At 41.3% G+C, this 25769-nt stretch overlaps 1 protein-coding gene across 1 annotated transcript; it reads left to right on the top strand.

Moving 5' to 3' along the window:
* The first annotated feature begins 1488 nt into the window (after nt 1-1488).
* On the top strand, nt 1489-24513 carry ikbkb (inhibitor of nuclear factor kappa B kinase subunit beta). The gene is made up of 21 exons (XM_083783889.1): nt 1489-1672; nt 2240-2378; nt 6182-6276; nt 8631-8751; nt 8915-8984; nt 10816-10904; nt 11578-11667; nt 12267-12391; nt 13743-13850; nt 16112-16241; nt 16339-16533; nt 17155-17269; nt 17388-17511; nt 18223-18374; nt 18514-18578; nt 19068-19168; nt 19553-19602; nt 19773-19872; nt 20009-20156; nt 21281-21451; nt 23264-24513. The coding sequence occupies exons 2-21, from the start codon at nt 2274-2276 to the stop codon at nt 23321-23323; spliced, it is 2214 nt and encodes a 737-aa protein (XP_083640015.1). The 5' UTR covers nt 1489-1672; nt 2240-2273; the 3' UTR covers nt 23324-24513.
* Nucleotides 24514-25769: the final 1256 nt, after the last annotated feature.

Genomic DNA, 25769 nt, shown 5'->3' with positions numbered 1-25769 from the left:
TGACAAATGACCTTTGAGAGATTGATTATGCTTATTACATTCAAATATAGGATGAATAAAAACACATCACATGTACTACATATTCAGGGGGGTCTCAACAGGGGGGACTCAACACTTGAAAGAGCATCTGCCCCCTTTTTTTCCTTTGTGTAATTGTTTATTTCTTTCCTACTTTCCTCCATACTTTACTACTTTATTCACAACAATTACCGAAACCATTCACAGTCAATATCGCAAATATCACACAGTGAGATTATAAGGCTTTTTACAAAAGTTGTGGGGCATTTTATAAATTAATATTATAATGATGTTAATAACATCTACAAAAGTAAAAATTGTACTGTAAATAAAAGGTAAAATGTTGGTTTAGGTCATGGAACACAATACTGATAGGCCTAAATCAAAATGTCAATCAAAGAACAAGATTCCTTTACAGGATCTCCTCACTGGTCAGCAAAAACACCTTGAAGACCTTAACAGGAGCCCTCGTACAAGGTTTCTTTGACTATGCATCCACCTCTTGGTACCACAGCACCTCAAAGGCCCTTAAAACAAGGCTCCAGACCTCCCAAAACAAACTGGTCAGGCTCCTACTTGGCCTCACCCCCCGAACCCACCTCACCCCTGCCCACTTTGACAGGCTGGGATGGCTTAGGGTCGACGACAGAGTACAGCATCTTGCAATGGGTCTGGTCCACAAGATTCGATACACCACCAAGATACCCATGTACCTGTCTAAATACTTCCTTAATGTAAACGAAGTCCACACCCACAACACCAGAGGGAGTGCAACAAACCATGTACAACCCAGATTCGGCACAAACAAGGGACTAAATTCTTTTCGCTCCTATGCCACCAAAATGTGGAACGCCCTACCAACAGTCATTAAGACATGTGAATCCCTTGACTCCTTCAAAACCGCTCTCAAAGGGCACCTACGGATGGCTGCAATTCGAAACTGGCCTCTGTAAAATCAAAATCCCCCCCCCCCACCCCATTTCCCCTCACTGTATATGTATCTTTTCCCTTTTTGCTTCCTATATGATGAATTCCTGTTCTGTTCTTTAGCTACATAGAAGTGTCTATTTGTATGTCTCTAAATGTTTTGATGAATTGAACAATGTGGACCCTGTTGTAAACAAGTGTAATGCTTAATTGGGTCGTCCACTCACAGTTAACAGTCTTTGTATTGAGTTTGTGCTTAAAATGTACTGTAAATTCTACAAACTGTTAATAAATATTTCAATTAAAAAAAAACCTTTTATTTACAGTAAACATTTTACTTTTGTAGAAGTTAACATCATTATAATATGAATTTATAAGATGCCCCACAACTTTAGTGAAACAAAATCTCACATGTGTGAAACCCACAAACTTTCAATACTTCTATTTCTTGATTCAGTAATCTGTAGAGCTATAGCCTGCTATGAAGCAGCTGTACTGTGCCTTTGGGGGCGGGTTCAGCGCGAATACAGGTTTACAGGAAATCTGACTTTCAGGAAGTAACAAAGTTTTGAGAGGTTTTGTCGCTAAACATTACTAAAGTAGGCTATTCGAGACCTTTAGCTCGTGTTAAAGCCAATATTGTGATCAATGCGTCATTTAAGTATAGCTGGGGATTTCTTCTTTTACACACAGTATATTCTAGACTCTGTGCAATCTACATTTCCAGGTAGGATTTAGTTAACACTACTGTATGTAAGAAATAAGATGATGTTCGTTCGCAATGGGATTTAGGCGCAAGGTATTTCTACCTTAACTAGTAAGTCATTTAGGCACGACAAAACGACAGCTTCAAGGAATGCATATTGGAATTGTGTAAAACGTGAAACCAACGCTATAATAGCACAGTAGTAGCTCATTCATTAGACAATTGTAATCCCGCATCATCCTGCAAACTGTTTCATGCATAGTTGTACGAATTTGTTGTTTGTGTGGAGGTATTTTACTTAATTTGACACGGCAACTGACATGATCTCATTGGAATCGTTAGATTTATTTTGTCAGTAGCCTAGTGTCGTGTATTAAAGTCCACGTGGGCTGGGCATCATGGGGTGTAATAATAAGGGGACAAAACATGCCCCCATCAGTCGTGATACTGGGCCGGGGGACGATCACCCCATCTGGTAAGGTTAGTCAGTGAAATCAATTTATTGGGGGGAGGGGGTTGGCGGGTTGTCACCTAACTCTCCTTGTGCAATTACATTATATACTGTAGCCTATTGTGTATCTGTGCTAGCCTTTATCAGGTTTAGGAAGCAGCAAGGCGAACCATGAACAGAGTACCCCTGCAGCAACAGCAGAGCTGTGGGTCTTGGGAGCTGAAAGAACGACTAGGGACTGGAGGCTTTGGAAATGTCACACGGTGGCAGAATAAGGTATACTGAGTTTAAACTCTAAATTAGAGTTTAATGCACTTATTAAACACTTGAATCCCTCAATCATTGTAAGGCTTACAATGATTCTTGCCGGCTGCATGCATTTTATACACTGGTGATTTTGGCCTTGTATCAGTCCAGGATGTTGTCATATTTATACACCTGGTCCAACAGAAAGGATGCTTGATGCTTCATCATCTTTAATGATGTCATGCTAAGTCACACAGTGATAGCACTGTACAGTGATAGCACTTCAAAACACCACACAGCTTTGTTCAACCTTTTCAGGCCGCAACCCCCCAAAAATAATATTTGAACTGAGGTGTTAAAAGTCCTTAAATTGTCACTTGGCCCATAGCTATAATGCCTTTGCATGATTAGAGCTATGCTACTCTCGTTTTCCTGCACTCGGCTTACTGTTATTAGGAAGCCTACTTTCCACGGTGGACGCACTCTGAGCCCCTACTACACGTATAAAATGCACTTTTTGGCCAGAAAGGGATTTTTAAGTGGTGCAAACCACTTCTACGTCCAGCTTACAATGCCTTGCACGTGTTTGTTTGTGTGTGTGTCTGTCTGTGTGAGCATGGAACGAGAGAAGTATGTGACATGGCTGCCACCTGCTGGACGCACGGGAGTTGCACCACTTGGTTCACACTGGTGTGATTTTTTATTCACCGGAAGAAAAATACTTTTAGTTAATACTGCCAAGAGAAAATCCCATAGACAAGACTTTTCCTTCCAGTGAAAAAAATCATCATCATACATCACATTCGTGCTCGGCCAATCAAATCATCACAAATGTCATTCCGGCCAATCACTTTTGGTGTCTTCACTTTTCTGCCCTCACTTTTTATCCTCAATATGTACTTTGCTCAACCAATCAAATCATCTCTATGGGGTGATCAGCCAATCAAATCATCGTGTTTGTGTTCACACAAACAGACAAAGCTGGGCATAGAAGGGGCTAGCGCCCTCAAAAAAAGATATACAAAATAAATGAAAAAAAAAGTAATCACGGCCCCCTCTTGCATTATAATTTGATATGACAATAATCACAATATCAGTCACTAGAACGGTGGTGTTTTCCATCATGGTTAAAATGGAGTTTGAAGTTACAAACATATTTGAAAGTGAAATATAATTTAATTTTGAGCATACTTATGTTAATAGTAATTAAATAAAGTCTAAAAAGTATGCTGAATTATGCTGCATAGTGCTTTAAAAGTAATTTTCATGACTAATCTTCACCGGAAAATACCTTCTCATCAGTAGGAAGGAAATGAATGGTTGTGTGCTCCCATTTCACACACCCATGTAAAATGTCAAAGGTCCAATCTGTAATTGCAGTTACAAAAGTTATAATGAAATTTTGATTTCTGTTATGATCTATTCTATTGGATTGTTGCCAATGTATTGGACACATTAAATATAAAGGTATGATGAAATAAAATGTAACTTTACAATCACCAAGCCAGACACTTAAACCAAGTATATGTTATTCTATTCTAAGTCGATTGCTTAAACCCCAGTGTTAATTTAACCTGAGTGCCAGGTAAATTATTCTGCTCTGCAACTGTTTAATTACAGTGATGCATTGATAATAATCATTGCCCCCAGACCAGACTGTTGGGAATGGGAAATGGGAGTGACAGGGAGGAAGTTGCACAAGGGGAGGGTCGTAGTAGAGTACCACTCCTGGTATTATGATGATTTCACTTCCTCTTCAGGAAGTGATTCCCAATCTTCCTGTATCAATGGTGATGTCATTACTTGTTTCTCCCTTAGTTATTGTCGGTCTGTTTTACCGTATAACATTATGTGAAATAGGAGTATATGGGAGGCCTGCTGCGGATGATTCTATCAATCAAGATCAAAGTAATCATTGCCAAAGGATGGGAAATTTAAACACCTCCCATTCGACGGTGGTGGCTAGAACAAAGGTTCCAAAATGTTTTACCCAAAAGAGAGATTAGACGTTTATCCAGGACCCAAACTAGTGAAAATAGCAGAACTAAATTGAGGCTTTGAATCCACCTCATGGATATGTCATGCCAACCAACCTCTTTTTCTTGATGGAGTCGTTTTTTGTATAATTCAATTTAGAATAAATGCCTTGATGTAATGACACCTATATTTCTCCATACCTTATTTAAAGTTGATTGCAAAAGATCTTTACTTTTACTGCTCCTAGTATTGATGATTTCTTGTATAGTATTCTATTTCTTTATGTCTTGATGAATTGATTACACAGGACCACAATGGAAACAAGTCATCAGGGCATTTTACGTTATCCTTTCAGCATTATTGTACAATTATTGTTTTGCATACTATTAAAGTATTCAATCAATCAATCAATCGATAGATGCGTAGATAGATAATAACAAAAAACATGTGTGTGATTGCATTTGCATGCATAATGTGCTTTTGTGTGTGTATGTGCGTGAAAGAAGGATTCACTTGAATGAGTTAACAAGTTGAAACCTATTGTCCCTATTTTGGGGTGAACATTCCATGGAAAAAGCAGATCTACAAGCTCACAACGTGTCACTTTGTGACGCTAGCCTGAAGCTTCAGTCTGACATTGTCTCCTGTCTGAGCGATTTAAAGGGGGAGGGGATTAGAATTTCCCTCAACCAATAGCCATTGTTGTTGTTTTTCCCTCCTTCCTCATATGTGTTGCGCTGTGTGATGACGCTGAAAACGGGCCTCTGCGCTGATTGGTTGTTCGTTAGACCCACCCCCACCACCGATTCTCATTGGATAATACATTTTTGTACAGAAGAAATTATAGGTTCACAGTGCAACACCAGACCTAGAGATGCAGTCCACTCAGAGAGTGGGCGGGGTCTTTGGGCTGGATCCAGGCTAATGTGACGCATTGTCGGCAAAGAGATTTGGTGTAGAGGGGGAAAAGAGCACTATATAAGAGCACTATAGGTTTAATTACTTGCGCAAGCAGCGAGTGCAAGTAATGTTATCAGTCAGATGCGTATGTCCCTTAGCAGCATATGATATGACTTCACATGCTGGCACGAAGCAGACCGTGCAGTTATGTTTTCCGTCATGCTACGAAGCGTATGTCCCATGACGTGATGAAGATATGTACCAATGTCCCTTAGCAGCAAAATATATGACGTCATATGCTGGGCTGGCACGGGACATACGGAAGCAGACCGTGCAGGTATGTTTTCCACGTATGTCCCATGACGTGATGAAGATATGTACCAATGCCAGGGTATAATTGGTTTACGATGGTGACGTAATGATGATATGTTTCAGTGTCAGGTGGATTTAAAAAAAGGGACATACGCATCAAACCACCCGAGTAACCACATTATACCACTAATCAACTCAGAAATTACATATATACATACATATATAGACATATGAGCATATGACGTGATGAATATATGTACCAATGCCAGGGTATAATTGGTTATCGATGGTGACGTAACGATGACATGTTTCAGTGTCGGCGGGTGGACTAAAGGTAATGCCCCTATGTATACATGTATGTAATCTGACACCACTGCCATAACAGGCAATGGCATAAGTAATCATTACCATACTTCAAAATACTCTCCTCCAAAAGCAAGGTACGTAGCAAATAGCTAAACCTAATAATTCAATATAGCAAACGTTCTTTCACAGAGAGGCTGAGATTTGAAAGTTTGTAGCGGTCTACAGTACTTGCACACTCTGCTTGCGCACTAGTAGGCCAAGTGTGCAACAAGAAAGTAGGCACTCAACAGAGTGCAGTTCTAGTTGGTTAACTGAACACTCTGGATTTCACTGTGTAGGACACCGAGGAGCAAATCGCCATCAAGCAATGCCGCCAGGAGCTCAGTGAGAGGAACAAAGAGAGATGGTGTCTGGAGATCCAGATTATGAAGAGGTGAGTTTGATTTTAGCTGGATTTATAAGCAGTTAGTTGCACATCTCATCTCATCTGTGTAGCCGATCACCATGCGCAACAAAGCATATCAAGCCCTTTTCACATGCATGATGTCAAATCAGTCAACAGAGATTTTGTTCTTCATTTGTTTTCTGTCTTGCCTAAGCATGCCTTAGATTGGGTACCCACCAATCTGGGAATTCATTAGCAAAACAATGGAAAGACAGCGCCTCTAAGTAACCACAGATTCTCAAAATGCAGTTTATTTAACTAATCTCCATGGATTATCAAAGAGATATATTGAAATGAGACATCTGAAGTTTGACTTGCAAAGACCTGCATTGGAAGAGGCATTTGAGGCCATCATGAGTACAGCTTTCTTTCCCTGGCAGTGGCATGCGAGGCAAGCAACCATTGGTTGACATGTCATGACTCAACATGGTACATTCCATAACAAACTGAGAGCTAATGGCTTTGACGTGCTTCATCTTCCCATCTGTTTTCCAAGTTTTCTCAAAATAGTCTAATTTTGGATCCTACCATAGTAAAAATAAAAATAAAACTAAATTAACCCGTGACATTTAAAGATTATGAGCATAGGCCAGTTTGGGTTATTTTGGTCTAATAGCGGTCTATTTTAGCCAGGGTCATATATGCCACCTCCTCCTCATTTTGCTCCACATTGGTGTACAGTATTAGTGTTGGCTTCAACCAAGCCTTTGTTGTGGAGGTTTGGTTGGTTGGACAATGGAGGTTTGGTTGTGTCACCTCGGCAGTGGGATGGTAATTGTGTTTTGGCATTTGTTAGTGTGGAAATGGGTGTAAAAATGGCTTGTTTTTGGGTCACGGTTTAACAAGTGTGTTGTTTTCAGGCAGACATGGTCTCGACCACAACCCTTCCCTGCACCCACGCACAACTAGTGGAACAACCACAGGGCAGGGGACTCATACATGGAAACCTATTATATTGTTATAGCTACTTAACACACACACATTCTCACACATGCTTGGGACTGACAAACACACACATACATAATATCCAATATACATTTGTGAATCCATTACTACTTATTTTAGGCTGCACTGCCATGATTTCTTATTGATTAATTGTTATACAAGTCAAACATTACGTTAACTCTCATTTAATCCAGCCAGTCATACATGCATATTTATTATTTAACCACTTTAGCCCTACATGTACTTTGTAAACAAGACATTCTGAACAATTTGAAAAGGGTTACATTCTTTGGAAAATGTTCCCAATATTCCCACGTACTGTATGATCAAAATAAGGACGGCAGGCTGAAAGTGGTTCATCTCTTATTCACTCTCCCATCCCATGTCCTAGCTGTCCTTATTCACTCTCCCATCCCATGTCCTAGCTGTCCTTATTCACTCTCCCATCCCATGTCCTAGCTGTCCTTATTCACTCTCCCATCCCATGTCCTAGCTGTCCTTATTCACTCTCCCATCCCATGTCCTAGCTGTCCTTATTCACTCTCCCATCCCATGTCCTAGCTGTCTAGCCAAATACATAATCGGATAACCGCACAGAAAACACAAAAGAGTTGAGAGATGACCATTTCCACATTAAGTAACAAAAAATGTGTCTCTGCGTCAGAAAGGGTCATGATACCAGCATGGGATGTTCTGATCATGTTTGGGTTAGCAAGCCGTACCTGTCTCCTGGTTCTCTGTGTACTTAAGTTGTACTTTAAATGCAGCCAAAAACTATTGTCGTAATGGTGAAAAAAACACTTGACTGATGATGACTTCATGACTGCTTATTATTCTAGTGATGGCTATCCTGTGTAATATCTACCTTTCACTGCCCTGTGGTTACATGTTGTACAATGTTATGATTTGAGTGTAAAAACATTTGCCTGTGGAAGTCTGGTATCAATAAGTACTTGTTATCTTCACATTCTCTCCTCAGCTTTTTATTGCCTTTTTTTTTTAGGTGGAACTGACCCAGTGACAATGAGAAACACATTGTTTCAATCAGTGTTATACAATGAGGAGGGCAAGGGTGAGAGAGGTGCTAAAAGGTTACAAAAGCACGCACATCCAAATGATAAAATAGGTGCTGGACAGAAGAGCTTGGGTAAAATGTATGCATGTGTGTATGTAAGACAGAGTGCTCTGAGCAAAATAATTTTCATTGTATTTATACTCTGTATCTATACACATGACAAATAAACCTGAACCTGAACCTGAAATGGGTGTCAAAGCTCTTCCTTGGGGTGAGACCACAAAGGATAAATCACCGTAGAACGGTTTTGTCTCGTTGTGAATCTTTGGTCTGAACTAGGCTTACGTATCAGTAGGTGAACATCTTTTCCTGTGTTCGTCAGGTTGGACCATGTTAATGTGGTTGCAGCCAGGGAGGTTCCCGAGGGGATGCAGAGAATGGTGGGCACCAATGACCTACCACTGCTGGCCATGGAATTCTGTCAAGGAGGGGATCTGAGAAAGGTGCGTGTGTACTGTGTAGGTGTGTGAGACACCGTGCAGGCACTCATGCTTATATTTACAAATGGGGGCTTTGTGCTTGCATGGTGTAGGTCTCTGTTATTCCATTGTCTCATCGTTAATCATGGCGCACAAGTATCAAGTGTCTGTTTTTGTGGGTCTTCAGTATCTCAACGTGCTGGAAAACTGCTGTGGAATGAGAGAGGGTTCAGTCCTGATTTTGCTGCGTGACATATGTGAGTATTCCATATAACCCTATTCTCCCATGTGACCCTCTAGTGACTAGAGGGTAGTAGTTAGACTAGAGTCTAGTCTAATGTTTTGTCTATGTAAATTATATGCATACGTGTGTGTGACGTGTGTGTGTGTGAAAGACAGAGATTGAGAGAGCAAAAGAGTGTGAGCTGGCAGTGTGATCAGTTTCCTTCATCATAAGGACATTGGTCACTCACAGTGACCGGTTTCATGATGTCAGCCTGAGTCACTAAGGATAAAACTCACACTAATGCGGAAGCATACGTCAACATCCAGAGGTGCTCAACACACAGCACACATGCGCACACACACACACACACACACACACACACACACACACAATGTAAACCATGTATTTATACAAGCATTGTCTAAACAGATTGGAGAGAAGACCCATATGGTACAAAGATAATATGTACTGTAGCTTTAAAACTGTTTTACCTAACCCCATTAGACGCGCACGGGCGTGCACACACACGCACACGCGCGCGCGCACACACACACACACACACACACACACACACACACACACACACACACACACACACACACACACACACACACACACACACACACACACACACACACACACACACACACACACACACACACACACACACACACACACACACACACACACACACACACACACACACACACACACACACACACACACACACACACACACACACACCTTTTCCTGTTAGCCATTGGTGGGCAGTGGGCACTTCCTCATATTGAGTGAACCATGTAAAGTGCCCCAGTGTCAAGGGTAAAGGTCTGTGTGTGTGTGCGAGTGTGTGTGTGTGTGTGTGTGTGTGTGTGTGTGTGTGTGTGTGTGTGTACACATACAGTACAGTATGCACTTAAAACTGACTCAGGGACCAAAAGGTATGAGTTCTGTATGTATGTATGTATGTCTGTCCGTTTCAGTATGGACACAGTGTTGCTTGACCACCAAGTGTCACTGTTGAGCAGCCTAACACACACACACGGGCACACACACACAAAACCACTCAGTTCAGACGAGTCAGACTTTTACTTACCCTTTGACGCAATACTGTTTCAACTGTAAAAACAAAAAGAAAAGGCCTTCTGTCACAATACATCACACATTCCAATATGGGCATATCATCATCATTTTTTGACCGTGGTCGAGATCATGGATTTCACAATGCCATGCCAGACTTCCCGGTCCTTCATTGCCATCCCCAGTTCCTGCTAACTGATGCATGTGTCCCTAGCGATGACATTAGGGAACGACAGTTTTCTACCTCTGCTCGTCTGCTTTGAGGCAGGACTCCAGAGAAGAAGGGAAGATATAACCTCATTGTCAGCTCTGTAGCAGTGGCCGGCAAAATGTGTTCTTCTGGATCGGACTAGTGAAGAAACATGGGGAAGGTTGCCGTATATTAGATCAGTCGATGGGTGGCTCTTCCAAGAGAGATTTTGCTCTCTCATTAGAAGGCGGGTGTAAGTGCCATCCAACTGTTTCTCTAGGTTTTTTTTTTAAGTGTCCATGTCTCGGAGCCATAGAGTAGAATCGGCTCTACGGTCATCCTAAATATTTGTCTTACTAAGCTGGGATGACCAGCTCTTATGCATGTCATTGCAGGCTGACCAGGCCATACCCTTCCTAGTTTGAATATAATAATATAATATATGGGCATATACTGATGACATCAGGGATCTCATGGGCACAAAAGGGACACAGACTGGAACAATCTAGTACAACCATCTGATTGTCCATGTTGTGTAGCATTTCATAAATGGCTGCCTCCTCTCTCCTCTCATCTCCTCCGTTTCCTGTAGCCTCGGCTCTGACTTACCTCCATAAAAAGAGGATCATCCACAGAGATCTGAAGCCAGAGAACATTGTCCTGCAGCAGGGCGAGAAGAGAGTGAGTCGCCTCTAACCTCTGCATGTTATCACAGACACACCCCACCCAGCCGAACAGCCGGTCACATACAGGCCAACTGATATCATTTGATCTATGTGGAATAGGTACAGGAAAGCGCCGCTACAGTAAGCATTTCTCACACCTTCCCTCATCAAGGGAGCGTTGAGCAATGTCTCTGGAGAGGGACATCTTCAAGTCCATCGTCATATCCCCGCAATTATCACATGCTTTTAGGATTGCATTGTTTGACCTTCTTTTGTGTGTTTATTGGGTGCATTATGTAACCTACCAACCCATCCCCAGGCCTTCAACAGGCTTTGTAGAAATGATAGAAATGTTGCATAACTATGGCCAGACATATTAAAGATGTTGGTTCATGTTTATATTGCACATTCGGCACAACAATGTATTTTTAGAAGTACACCAAGCAAAAGTATGTACATTTTTAAATGGACTTGTTTTGAATGTTTCCTTTTCTTTTTTTTTAACCATACAGCGCAGTAAAGCCTAAATGCTGGTTTGATTGTTGGTTTAGGTTGGGGAGAGTAAAATATGCAGATGAATAAAAACTGTATACAGGTGTGTTGTTGTGATGTCAGACAGTAATTATGTATAATGAATATATAAACACTGTCTGATCATCTCCTTCCCTGTCCCTCTTCCCTCCTCTCAGTTGATCCATAAGATTATAGATCTGGGCTATGCCAAGGAGCTTGATCAGAGCAGTTTGTGTACGTCCTTCGTGGGAACTCTGCAGTACCTGGTAAGTGACAGTTCTGGGAAAAGTACTCACATTTGTTTACTTAAATAAAAGTATCAATACTCCAATATAGAAATACTTTGTTACAAGTAAAAGTCCGGAATTCAAAATTTAAGTAAAAGTACAAAACTATTGGTATCAAAAGGTAGAATGTACTCATTATGCAAAATATCCCATTTTTCCCAAGTTTTCAAATGTATAAAATGTATACAAATCTTTTGAAAATAGCAGATCTACAAGTAGATCGGCTATTTTCAAATGGCCGAAATGTATATACCGGTAAGGCTGAAGTGGTTAATGTATGTTTTGTAATGATAATCAAAATCTACAAAGTAACTAAGTTTAGTGAAAGAAATTAAAGGATAATATTTGTCTGTGAGATGTAGTGGAGTAGAAGTAAAAGTATTGAAAATTGGCAACACTCAGTAAAGTAAAAGAAAATACCTAAAAACTGTACTTAAGTACAGTACTTGAGTAAATGTTACTTTACACTACTCAGTCATAAAACTTCACACAGGGGCTCCATTGTGTATTCCAGACAGTAATAATAACCAGACCCATTTTAATTGTCTTTCGTGTAATGTCCTCCTCCCGCCTCGTAGGCTCCAGAGCTCATTGAAAGGCAGAAGTACACGGTCACTGTGGACTACTGGAGTTTTGGAACGCTGGTGTTTGAGTGCATCACAGGATTTCGGCCCTTCTTACCAACCTGGCAACCGGTTCCCTGGTACGGCTACCCTTCCTGCTAACTGTCCATGTGTGACGAGTCATACTGTAACTCTCGCTGAAATGAAAGGTCTTAACTTCCCTAAAGTCACATACAGCAGAGGTTCCCAAACTGGGCGGTCAAAATAATTTTGTGGGGTCTTTTTAAATGCCAAATTGGCCAAATTGTAAAATATTATGTAAGAAAGAGTTAAACATTGTGAAAATAGATGCAAATACAAGCTCACAATGTCTCACAGTGTGAGGCGTTCGAGCTTGTAGTTACAAGCACTTGGAATTCCAAGTGAATGGCTACGTTTACCTGAAGGGTGATCATTCCGAATAAATACTTCCGAATAAAATACATCCGATGTAATGTTTTTTCCCGCTTGTTTACATGGGAAATGGTCATTCCGAATGAGTGTTTATATGGAGAAGTGATAGAAGACATGATACATGTTAATTCACGTGAAACTACGCCATCTGTTGGACACATAAAATATAGGCAGTTCATTCATTGTGACTTTCAGACGAAAGACGACACTTTGAAATCCCATCATTTCATTCCGCAGTAGTTTTGAGGCTGCTGCTTGGATAGGGATGGACATACATATTATGTTTACCGTCTTTTTTTCCCCGCCTGCTGCGGCTCCCCTTCTCCGCTGGGAAGGTGATCATCTCGTTTTTATGTGTAGCCTACTTTATTATCTACAGCACGGCCAGGGCACGCAACACACCGATTATTATTGTATCGGGTCGCTCGTTATTTTTGAGAGAGAGAGAGAGAGTGAGAGAGAAACAGGTTTAGGCCTAAAGTATACAAAAACGTATACAACAGTAATAGTGAGGCAAAGTTTGCTTTCTCTCATTAGTTCCCTTAATAAATAGGTGCACTTCATAATCTGGCCAAACGTTCTCAAATCCCAAGTCTTATTCTTTGTGACCTTTCTTGTTCTCAGAGCCAAGTAAATTACAAACAATGCCCCCATTGTCACCTTTCCCTCTCACAGCAGCAGCCTTGACTGTGATAATAAACCGAATGGTCAGTTTGTCAGGAATTGGATGTGTGATGAATGATACTGATAGGCTTATATCCAAAAGAGACAAAACATATTAGGATTTGATTTCAACACAAAAAGGGCGTTAACCTGACCAAATAATTCCAGGAAAAGGCTTTCTGTGCCCACGTCAATGACACTTGACGTTGGTAATACAAACGATGATAGATGTACCATTGAAATGCCCACATTTATACTTAGCCGCATACCTGTGTCGCACACCGAGATACACCGTGGGTTGATATTTTCGGTGCATGACACTGTACGCCACAAAGCATATTATTAAGCAAGTTCCCTTCCTTCTCTCCTTTTTAGGCATAATAAACTGAAGATGAAGCAGGATGATGACATTGTGGTTTATGAGGACCTCACTGGGGAGGTTCGCTTCTCTAAGCATGTACCCCAGCCCAATCACCTCAACAGGTAATAGTAGCAGACAATCCATGTCAGCCAGTCATGTTCATTCACTACATAGCTGATGATTTACTATTCTCTGCCTATTGGGTCGCAACTCGAACGGGGCTGAGTCGGCTACGCGAACTTCGACATGGCAACTTGCATGCTCGGTTGTCTCTCTCATGGCTGAAGTTCGCTTGAGACGGCGCCCCTCGGTCGCTGTCTAAAACTGTACTTTATCCCCTACTACTAGTAGGAGGGGGGCGTGGCCATTGATGCAAATCCACAACCATTTCCATGCTCGCCAAACACCCCAGGCACCTAAAAAAAAACATGAGCTGGAATCACAGACCGGGCAGGTACCAGCCACCCAGAGCGTAAAATGAAACCAAATGAACCCTTACTGGTCCATGTGGTTTCATTTTACGCTCTCAAGAGTTAAAGATCTATAAGGGTACCAACTCTTCACCACCTGGAAACCCCTCAAGGACCAAATGTGGGTCCAGGGAAGACACCCACCTACCAACACCTGGCTGACTGACTGACTGACTTCCATCCATCCAATATTTTTGTTTCAGCATCCATTGCCACTCCCTTTCTCTCCCCACTACTCCTGCTTGTAAAGGGAAGACAAACTTATCGCCATAAGCCAATTCCCTGTTCTTTTTATCCAAAGCTCTTATATTTCCCTTTGTTTTTCTTGCCCGTCACTCCCACACAGGTAATCGCGCTTAATAATGTCAACGAGTGTGTCAACACTTCAACGACAACTCTGTAACTGTGTAGGCGACCACACTTGGTAATTCTTAAGCTTTTATTGTTGCCATTGTGAACGCAGAAATAGACGGGCATGCCAGGATGATACTTGCCCACAAAATTAACTATGGGAATTGTAGGAACACATACTGTAGAATGACTGAAATAAGCAGGAAGCAGTAATACTCTGTCAGTATGATTTCATCGTAAATGGTTGTTTTATAACAATCAGAACCATAAAAGTGTATGTCTGAGTTAGATTAAATAACTAAATAAAGGTCCTGTACCTGCATCAGTAATTCTTTATACTGTAACAAAGTGTAATGCAGACCAAAAAGAAACACAAAACTGTTGCTTTTGAAATTAAATTGAAATATGAGTATCAAAAAGGTTTTCCCAAAAGTAAATAGTAAACTTGTAAGTAATCAAGCCAAAGATTGTAGATAGATATTCTATTTTCCGGAAATCAAGTAAAAGTCATCAAATAAAAAGGGGGGAAAAAGTATATTCCTCACCCAACCTTCAAGTCAGGAGGCCAACAGCAGGTTCCCCTTTGTCCAAAAGCTCTGAATGGATTCAGAGCCAATTGTACTTTTATAACTGTTCCTGATGCGTGAATCTCGTTTGCGTCCAAGCATAGGCATGGTAACGCCCCGCCTGCCTGTGATTGGCCTACCGACACTGCCCGTCTTGACTGTCCTCCGAGGTGGATATAATGCTGGATAGTCAGATGCGAGGTTACTCTGTGGTACAAGTAGTACGGTATGATACAAGAGAACTATAACTTTGTGTAATTTGTTTGCATGTGTAAACTTGAAACATTATTGTACTATAAAAAAGGTCTATTTTCCCTTAGATTCCTTTTCAGTGTAATAGTATTCGTTAACTATAATTAGATTATAAGTAATGATAATCAACACTAACACTTCATTTAGAACACACCCAAATGAAATTATAGTACAACGTACGTGTTCAATCAATTATTCAATCAAAGCAAACGGCATAAACAATATTAGTTTTGTTACAAGTTAGTTACAAGGCTGCATTCTGTCGCATGTGCTAAGCTGTCATTCTCTTTTTGTATTATTTATTTCTCAATCTCACCACAGAGTAAACTCGCGTCTTGGAGAAGACAGTCAAGACGGGCAGTGTCGGTAAGCCAATCACAGGCAGTGCGGGTCGTTACCATGCCTATGCTCGGACGCAAACGAGATTCACGTGTACCTCACTACCTTGAATTATTGCGAACATGCTTTTTAACCACAGCTCCCCCTATGATTCAAAGAAAATTAATGACCATGGTTTAACAACAAACAAAACATATTTTCCGTACAACCATGTTTTAACCAATATATTCCCTTCTTATCACCCAGTATGTTATGTTTAATTTTCTTTCAATACTCATACCAGGACAGGAGATACATTTCTTCACACATTTATGTGGCAGTGTCACAGTTTCTATCGACTATGACGATAATCATCAACGGTGAACTGCAATGTACATCAACACAGTGTGATGATTTGTTGTGTAGCTTGTTGATAGAGAGGCTGGAGAGGTGGCTGCAGCTGATGCTGAAGTGGTCTCCTCAAGAGAGAGGCAAGGACCCCCAGGCCACCCCCAGTGACTGCTTCTCCCAGCTAGAGAATATTCTACAGCTCAAGGTTCATTCATCCATCCATCCATCCATTTCCCCATACTCTTTATCTGGTTTTGTCCCAAACACAGATCTTTTATTTTACTCACATTCTATCCCCACAGCTGGTTCATGTTCTGAACATGGTGTCTGCCAAGATCCTGACGTACTCCGTCTCAGCCAATGAGACCATGGGCGACTTGCAGTTGCGAATAGAAAAGGACACCAACATCCCTCCAGTCAATCAGGAGCTGCTGCTGGAGGCGGGACTGGCCTTGGAGCCCCACGGAGAGGCCGTGCAGTGTGCTGTAGATTATGTGGTACTATACAACACAACACAAACACAAACACACGTACACAATGTTCAAACGAGTATACATTGTGGCTGTATGCTGTGTTACAGCATATAGAAAAACTATTAGTCACTTTCTTCAATATTTACAATGTTCAATACTCCTTTCTTCTCCACAAAACATGAATTAACCACTTCAGCCCTATTTATTTGGTGCAGTATTGACACTTTTACTCAAGTAAAACATGCAAGTACTTCTTCCATCACTGGCTGTGTTACAGTGCGTGAGGGAGAGAGTTGTGGCGTGGAGTAGAGAGAGGAAGTTGAGTTCCATCACATCACATTTTCTATGCAAAACCACAGAAAACACACGCCATTGCTGTGATTTATGCTTGCTTTGGTTCACACGACAACCTATACACCATGGCATGTCAACTTGGATGGCACGCTCTTTGACGCATGAGTCCGTCGGTTGCTCCGCGCAGGCACTCGCTCACCTGGCGGCTCACTCGGGTGCACCTCACAAGCCTGAAGACACAAGGCCTCATTGTCGGCGTGCCTGCCTTATACATACGCAGACATCAGAGTGAACCAAACAATCACTCCTCACAAAAATTGTCTTTGGAATGACTGTTTTATCTGTGTGTAGGAGATAGATGGTCGTCGGACGGATCTGCCTCTCGTCTTTCTATTCGATCGCTCCTCTCGCAGTTATGAGCCCCAGTTCAGCCCTCGCTCCCTGCCCGAGAACATACGCTTTGTCCGTGAGTACATAACTGGGGATTGGGTCCCCTGTCTCAGATGTAGCTACAAAGTTCTAGGTTTGTATCTGGCATCTTGTTGATTTTGTGCATCTCTTTCTGTCCCTGGTCTTTCACCTAGAGACGGACCCTAAGCAATTCTTGCAGTACAGTCACCTGAGGAGAACCTGTGGTCAGGCATGGCACACCATCCGTACCCTGAAGGAAGACTGGCAAAGACTGCAACAGGGACAGAAAGCTGCCATGTAAGGGATACGCATGTACACACGCACGCACACTCTTGTGTCACTTACGAGGATACTAGTACAACAGAGCAAAACTACCAGTAAGACACCTGAGGGCGAGAAGCGAGGTCGCGTGCACGCATCCGCCTGGGTGACAGCAGACTGCTGGGCAAGCACTGGCACTTTGAAATGGGGGTCAGATCAACATATCCGCCTGGGTGACAGCAGACTGCTGGGCGAGTGCTGGCGCTTTGGCATGGGGGGTCAGATCAATATATGGAATTAATTCTGTACTGGCCATATATGGAGCGTGTCTTGAGTGTTCAGTGTACACGGTTTGATGAGGTCAGATCAACATATGGAATGTCAGAACAGGTCAGATCCATATATGGAGATCTAAGGTTCTAAGGAGATCTAAGGGTTTGAGGTCGGATGTAGAGTTGCTGGCCAATATGACATCAGGGATCTCCATATATGGGCTTAATATGATGACATCAGGGATCTCCATCCCTGATGACGTCACGTGATGTCACGAGGCATGCATATATGCTTACAGTCTATGCATATATGCCTGTCGTGTCATGCCTGGGGTGACCAACCAACCAAACAACTGACTGACGGGAAATGCACGATTTCATAGTAAATGCGACCTGTGGACGCAAATAAATACATACCAGTATTGGTAAGTGACCATAGAAAACACCCAACGATTCTGTTTCGTCTCTCTTTCAGTATGAGCCTGCTGAGACACAACTCTTCACTGTCCAAACAGAAGAATGAGATGGTGTCCATGTACCAGAGACTGATAGCCAAGCAGGACTTCTTCATCACCAGCCTTCACATAGACATGGACAAGTACCAGGAGCAGAGATCAACAGGGATCGGTACAAAGACACCCTAATCATGTTAATTAATAGAAATACTTCATGGTTGGTCTCCGTCTGCATTAGACTGCTTTTATGCTTTTACCATACCATGTGTTGTGCCATTAACTAATAACAGTCTGGTGGAATGTTGTTCTAGCATCAGAGAAACTTCTGGGTGTGTGGAGAGAAATGGAGGAAATGGCAGCAGCCAGTTGCAGTCAGGTACTGTGAGTGAGTGAGTGAGTGAGAGAGATACTACTACACTTCTATTACTGTAGCAACCTCTTGACATATCCTTTATCTTGATTTAACTTAACCGGTATGTCTCCTTTCTATTATTTAACTATTTCTCAGTATACTTTTTTTACGGCTTTGTAATATGACTTGTATGTTACTTTGTGCACCCCAGGAAGATTAGCAGCCTGTTGTGGCAGAAACTCCTTAATTGTAACAAGAAATAAATGACTGCTACTCCTAGTAATGATAATTATTATAACCTGTATATAACAACTACACAGTAGATTAAAAAAAACACTTTAAATTATGAACAGTAAAATACATGATAACTTCAAAGGTGTGTGTGTGTGTGTGTGTGTGTGTGTGTGTGTATGAATGAATGAATGTACCATTGTAAAGCGCTTTGAGTAAGCGCTCTGTGCATAGAACAGCGCTATAGGAATGCAATCCATTATTATTATTCATGTGTGTCAGGCCAGGGTGAGTGAACTGGAGGAGGAAATGATGCTGTTACAGACAGATATAGTGGATCTACAGAGACAGCCATGGAGGAGCGGAGAGGCTCTGGACACACTGTAAGAAAAGACAAGCACAAACCCACACCGAGTGTTCAATTTACGAAATTTAAAAAATGTCTTTAATTATTTTTTTTAAACCTCATGTTTCTATATCAGTGGCTCTCAATATTTCATGTCAAGGACGCCCAAAAATAAATGAAATTGGCCGCTGACCCCCATCTGAAAATGTGTTGTTTCAGGGACCACCTCCCAAAGCAAAGATTTGAGTTAAAAATGTTCGCTCTGAAAGAGTATATATTCAAAGCTTTGCACCACAAAAAATTTAAAGTGAAGAGAACCGCATGCATTTGTAGAATCGGCCTCAGGTCTTAATGGATTAGTACGGTGTATCATTCATGTCCTTCACTATAATCCCTCTCTCTGTGTCTTTCTGTCCATCAGGGAGGGTAAAGCAATGGAGCTGTTCCGCAAACTCAGAGAAAAACCCAGAGGTGTGTCTTTGACATGCAGCATCACACTCATCATTCCGGACAAAGAATAACATTTAGGATACAACATAAAGGGTCCTGACCCACTGTTTGGGAAACAGTAATGTACAGTATTTAGGGTTTAAGTGGCTTAAATTAACATTTTTCTTTCCCTCCCTCCTTCCCTGGCTCAGACCAGAGGTGCTCCGGGGACAGTCAAGAGGTGGTTCGTCTGGTGGTTCAGGCCGTGCAGTTCTACGAGAAGAAACTCAGAGACTTTTACACACACCTCAGGTAGGGGCGCCACAGCCCCCCCCCCCCCCCCCCCCCCCCCACACACACACACACACACACACACACAGTGAGTGAAGCTTTCACAATTAGCCTGTAAACTACTTACTTGTGTTTGTGTGTTGTGTGTGTTTGGCAGTAAGACGGTGGTGTGTCGTCAGCGTGTGATGGAGTTGTTGCCCAAGGTGGAGGGAGTGTTGCAGCGGATGGCAGAGAGCGAACAGGTCCTCATGAGTCTACAGGAGAAAAGGCAGAGGGAGCTTTGGAACCTTCTCAAAGTAGCCTGCGTCAGTGCATCTTTGTCTCTTCCATCTTTGTCTCTTCTTATGAGGACCTTTGACTAATATCCATGAAATATGAAATGGATTCACCACCTAATCCCTAACCCTTCTCTACTACACGACTGGTTATCTTTTTACCAATATCATTTCATCCCAATTTAGTCTTTATGCCAAAGGGTTTATATAGGAAGGGGCAGGAAACACTCATGTAAAAGTAGATTCACCATTTATTGCAACAAATGGTATACAGTTAAACTCTGCATTAAAGGCTCCGCGCTCTGGGAGATATTCTCTGAATTTTGTCTAAGCGGCATGCTAAGCAAAAATCAGAGCATCATCAAAACCCCCCATGGGTATACAAGAATAAGCGTATATCAAGATCGTTAATGAGATTAACTTGAGTCAAGCAGACTTGAAGCATACAACTTGAATGCATTTTAACATTAAAGCCATAGAACATTGAATTAGATTATAGAACATGAATCTAGTTTACTTCAGAGCCATGCACACGAGAATTCCAGTTCAACATTTGGTTTACACATAAAGCAATACATAATACATTGATATTTAGCTTGAATCAGCAGAAGTCAATTATGTCAGACTCTGATCAAAAGGTGGAGTCTGGGGGGTGGAGGCAAGTTCAGAAGCAGCAGCGTCTGAGAAGCACTAGAAGCAGAGCTATTGTGAAGCAGTGAGCCAAATGTAAAGTGTCCGCCTTGTTGAGGGAAGGAGGCACGATTGGAGTATGGAAGTGTGACGTAATGATCAGCTGAGATGTGAATGACGAATATGAAGCTAGGCTGATTGATACAATCAGCTGAGTGACAGCTGATTTCAGCTCAGTCAACTCACGTGTCCCTGTATAAACTAACGCTGTGCTTGATTTACTGAATCAAGCAACTTAAAAAACTGTCTGGGGTGTTCACGAAAAGTAGACTTATAAAATGACCCAAAACATTTTTGAAAGTGAAATATCCCTTCAATGCAGCAAAAGCCCTCCCCGGCTTCCCATTTGTATTTGTTGGAACAATAGATAGAAAATAGCAGACCTACAACAAGCTCACAACGCTTGTAGATCGGCTACTTTTGCCACAATGCGACAATGTATGAACCAAACGTTTCTCTTACAGAGCAAGGTGCGAAGCCCGGTGAGTGGGAGTCCTGACGGCATACGGACCCCGTCCTCTGTTCCGCCTCTGCTGACCCCCAACCAGTCCCTGGTGGAGGAGAGCCGGACGTTTGAGTCTCGACTCCAGAGCCTTCTGCACGACACCATCCAAGAGTCTGAGAACAACATGGAGGTACAGTGTTGATTTTAAATTTAGTTTTAGTCACTTGTCTTTAAAATGAAACGTCGTTTAGTTATAGTCATATTTTAGTAATCTGAAAAGTGTTTAGTGTGTCTAGTGTTAGTCAACTAGATATCATACAAAATCTAGAGTTCATTTTGTTGACAAAAAACGAAAACACTGAGGCGCACACACACACACACACACACATATATATTATTGGTCTTTTCAGTGCTGAGGTCTGCAGCTTGTAGATCAGTGCATTTACTCAGGGCCACCTGTTGGCGTAGACCAGGGGTTTTCAACTGATTATGAACCAGGGACCACCACCCTGACTGAGAATTAACCTGGGGACCACTGTTGTGTTGGGAGGGTGGAAATGGTCGTGGTGTGGGAAAGAAATTAACCTTCAATATTAAACTCATGTTTATTGTAACATATTCTATTCTAAGCACTAAGCACTAAGCAGACACTTACGATTGATTATGGGCACATTTCCTTATAATGGTGACTCAACCAGGAGATTCTAACTCACTTTTCTGTGGAAGTTCTTGACATCCGACTACCCAGTAACTGACAACATCGACACGTCATCATTTGTCACCAGATCATTTACTGCATTGTTTCTCAACTTGTGGTCAATACAATAAATTCAAATATGAATCTTCACTTTCCTACCTTACTAAATGCATGGTCAGGGACCACATGCATCACCCTCACGGACCACCAGTGGTCCACTGACCACCTGTTGAAAACCCATGGCGTAGACTGTACAGTGTACACAATGCCTCAAATACTACAGCCCGTTAGTAACAAATACAAATACAAATACATTAACCTAGCCGCAATTTGCAACTCTAGATTTTTTTACAATGGGCTGAATCTAGAGTTGCAACAACCTCCATCCACTTCCTATTCATCTTTTTTGGTTTGTGATCTGCTTGTCTTAAATGACGTTAAATTCACCAACATTGCAGCTGCAGTCCAAGCTTGAATTATCCTCTTTCAATCTGCCGAGCTTGTTTTTCATAAAAATCCCCCGTAGACATGTTATGAGCTACTTTCTGTCCAAAATATTCCACAAGTATTATTCCGAGCCTCCATTTTGTATTTTTGCAACGTGCCGTAAAACAAGACGTGAGGGGGAGCGATTGTTTAATAGAAGGCTGTGCGTGACAGGGCGTCGCGCTGCATCGGCCTCTTCTTTGGGTGTCTTACCTGCGCAGGTAAGATTCTATTAAACAAGCGCTCCCCCTCACGTCTTGTTTTACGGCACGTTGCAAAAATACAAAATGGCAGCTCGGAATAATACTTGTGGAATATTTTGGACAGAAAGTAGCTCATAACATGTCTATGGGGGATTTTTATGAAAAACAAGCTTGGCAGATTGAAAGAGGATAATTCAAGCTTGGACTGCAGCTGCAATGTTGGTGAGTTTAACGTCATTTAAGACAAGCAGATCACAAACCAAAAAAGATGAATAGGAAGTGGATGGAGGTTGTTGCAACTCTAGATTCAGCCCATTGTAAAGAAATCTAGAGTTGCAAATTGCGGCTAACATTAACCCATTTTGGGCGGGAACCCCTTTTGGTGTTAGCATTACGTTATGCTTTAGCTATTGAAAAATAGCAGATCGCTACGAGCTTTTAGGTCTGCTATTTTTGAAAAGTCGAAGAACCACTGACACAGAAACATAGCTTTTTCAGAAAACTGTCAGGATGTAGAAGACATTTTTAGAATCTGATCTAAGGTCAGAATGGGTTAAAACCTTCATCAACATTCATGTAAACTGATGCAATTGCAACGCTTTCCGTCCATCTCTAGATGCTGAGAGAATGGACATGGCTGAATGGAGGGCAGAGTTTCTCCAGTGATCTCTCCTGAATGTATCTTTGGCTTGGTGCTGGCCACTCTCTACTGCCACTTTGTGGACGTGATAGCAAACTGCTTTAAAATGCCCCTGTTAGATTTTAAGGTTTTAAAGTTCAACTAGAGCCACAAACCACCAGAAAACAAGGATTTGTAATCAATTATTCACTTTATTTGTCTAGATAATGAATAATAATGGGCATTGCGTTTCACAAGATGATTGCCATGGTTCTACAATGTAAACAAAGAAAGATATAAGTTAAGTTAAGTTATAATATCAATATAAAACATCAAATTCAATTTGCAAGTCAAAATATCCATTCAAATCAAATTAATCTATTCTTAAACATAATCCACATCACTGGAAGTAAAACACTGGAACTTACATTAAACCAAGTTCAACAGACACATAGCAAACACACAGGCCTGCTGTGCATGTGTTTGGAGACAGGATGATGGGAATCCAGGCATGTTTGTGGTGGGAGGAAGTGAGAGGGAGGCACTACCACATGTACCCCCTGAACCATTGTGGAGTCTCCTTGTGGAGCGGAGGGGAAATGAACCTTGTATATTGGGTTATATAGTTATGTTATGGCATCATGAGATTTGTTTTCCAGTTGATTTGTCATTTAAATCAAACACAGTGTTGTAGTGTTTTCTTTTACCAGAAAACATAAAAAACTAAATGTATTTACCATAGCAAATCCTATTTATTCACTCAGGTACCAGTATTCATTTTAATTAAGCAATTACAAGCCATTCTTGTAATTAAATTGCACTGTTTCTTGGCCAGAAAACAAAAAAAAGTAAAGAGTGACTTTTACAGAAATAATTTTGAACCATGCATTTTGTTTAAATGGCTGTCATGAATTGTAGCAGTTTGATTCCTCACAGAAAATGTGAGCTGTTGAAAAAACAAACAATATATTCAGAGCATTCCTATGTTATGGAATGCACACTGCTTGAAATTCCACATCTTTTCAAATTTAAATGAGATGAATATATTGGCACATTTTATGCTCATTCATGGACACAAACAAAGATTGAATATAGCAGAAAAGTGGTGATTCAGAGGTTGAAGCCAACACGTGTTTAAATCTGTGACAGAGAGTAGGGTAGACTGTTTTTGAGTGGTGCAACCACTCCAAGGAACAGCAATGTCCGTCCTAACCTATGTGCCTATGTTTAGAGTACCAGTCGGGGCAAAAGTGGCGCTGCCAGAAACAGAGATATAGTGTTGCACTGTTGCCTGCTAATTAAACACCTATGCGAACACAATTGGCCTGTGTTCGGGTGAGGGAAGCTGTGCAGGGAGGGTGATATTTGTCACTGCATGTATTGCTGCTGTCAGCAGGGAGTGTTGGTCGGAAGGAGTAGTATGAAGGTCCTACTTCCTCCCGGTGGGGGCTCCTTACTGGTAGGTGAGTCAGGATATATATACCGGTAGTATAGTGACAACAATGTTTGTGAGGAGGATTAATTAACGACTAAATTGGGGAGAAAAAGGGGGTAAAAAAGGTATTGGCTACTCTAAAGTAAAACATCATTGGCCAAAACATTCATGGCCACATTGGCCATGAGTGTTTGCAACTGATGGTGCCTTATACCGTATATGGTGGTTTCAAAATAATTTTACACACTTTCAAATGTTTTATAATGCTTTGACAATTTTTTTTAAGTATGATTTGTGTTCTTTTAAGCACCCTTTTGTTGTGGATTTAAATATACCTTCATGGTATGTTTCTGATATTTATGTACAGTACATTATATATCCTGCAAGGTTGCTGACTTTGGTCTATGTAGTATGTGCCAAGTCATACCCCTTTGAAGTTTATTCATAAATATCTTCAAAACTAAAGATAACGTTGTTTGTCAATTCTCCACAAAGATTTCTGTAGCATTCAGACTAAAGGTCCCTGCACACTGCTGCGTTTTTCGTATTTTTAGCAGCGTTTTTCAGCCGGTTTTCCGAAAAACATGACCAGTCTGCAAGGACCTTTACAGTACATTTTAGGAGATAGAAAATTTGTAATGGAAAATCTAGCCTGACCAATTTTACTTATTGAGTGAGGCTAGATGTAGGTGCAGGAGTTATGCATTTATAATGAATTCCAATTCCATTGTTTTGCAATGCTTCCTATCGTTGGTGAAAATGTCATGTGAAACTGTGCAAACCTGCAGCAGAAGAAAAGCCTGTAGGGCTAGAACCCATGTCAATTTGTTTTATACATTTACTGTATGTATGTTATCTCTCAATGTTATTTATTGAGAAATTAAGCAAAAAAGGTCACCCTTTCCTGTATTTTTCTTTTAACTGGAATATGGTATGATTGTGAGTAAAGCTACACTGTGGAGGTACATATGTCTAAAGCATTTGCTATGTACATTCTGTGTGTAAATGTATAATCTGTAAATATACATTAGCAAATGCACAAATTATTTGTAAACTCGCAAAACACAT

Source organism: Protomyctophum parallelum (assembly GCF_964188405.1).
Source record: "Protomyctophum parallelum genome assembly, chromosome: 15".
NCBI classification, from domain to species: Eukaryota; Metazoa; Chordata; class Actinopteri; order Myctophiformes; family Myctophidae; genus Protomyctophum; species Protomyctophum parallelum.
This window is presented reverse-complemented; position numbering and strand designations above follow the sequence as displayed.

Coding starts and splice junctions, on each gene's coding strand:
- ikbkb (XM_083783889.1), top strand. CDS start 2,274: ATGAACAGAGTACCCCTGCAGCAACAGCAGAGCTGTGGGTCTTGGGAG. Junction 6,277..8,630: donor GAGATCCAGATTATGAAGAG/GTGAGTTTGATT, acceptor TGTGTTCGTCAG/GTTGGACCATGTTAATGTGG. Junction 16,242..16,338: donor AGAATATTCTACAGCTCAAG/GTTCATTCATCC, acceptor CTATCCCCACAG/CTGGTTCATGTTCTGAACAT.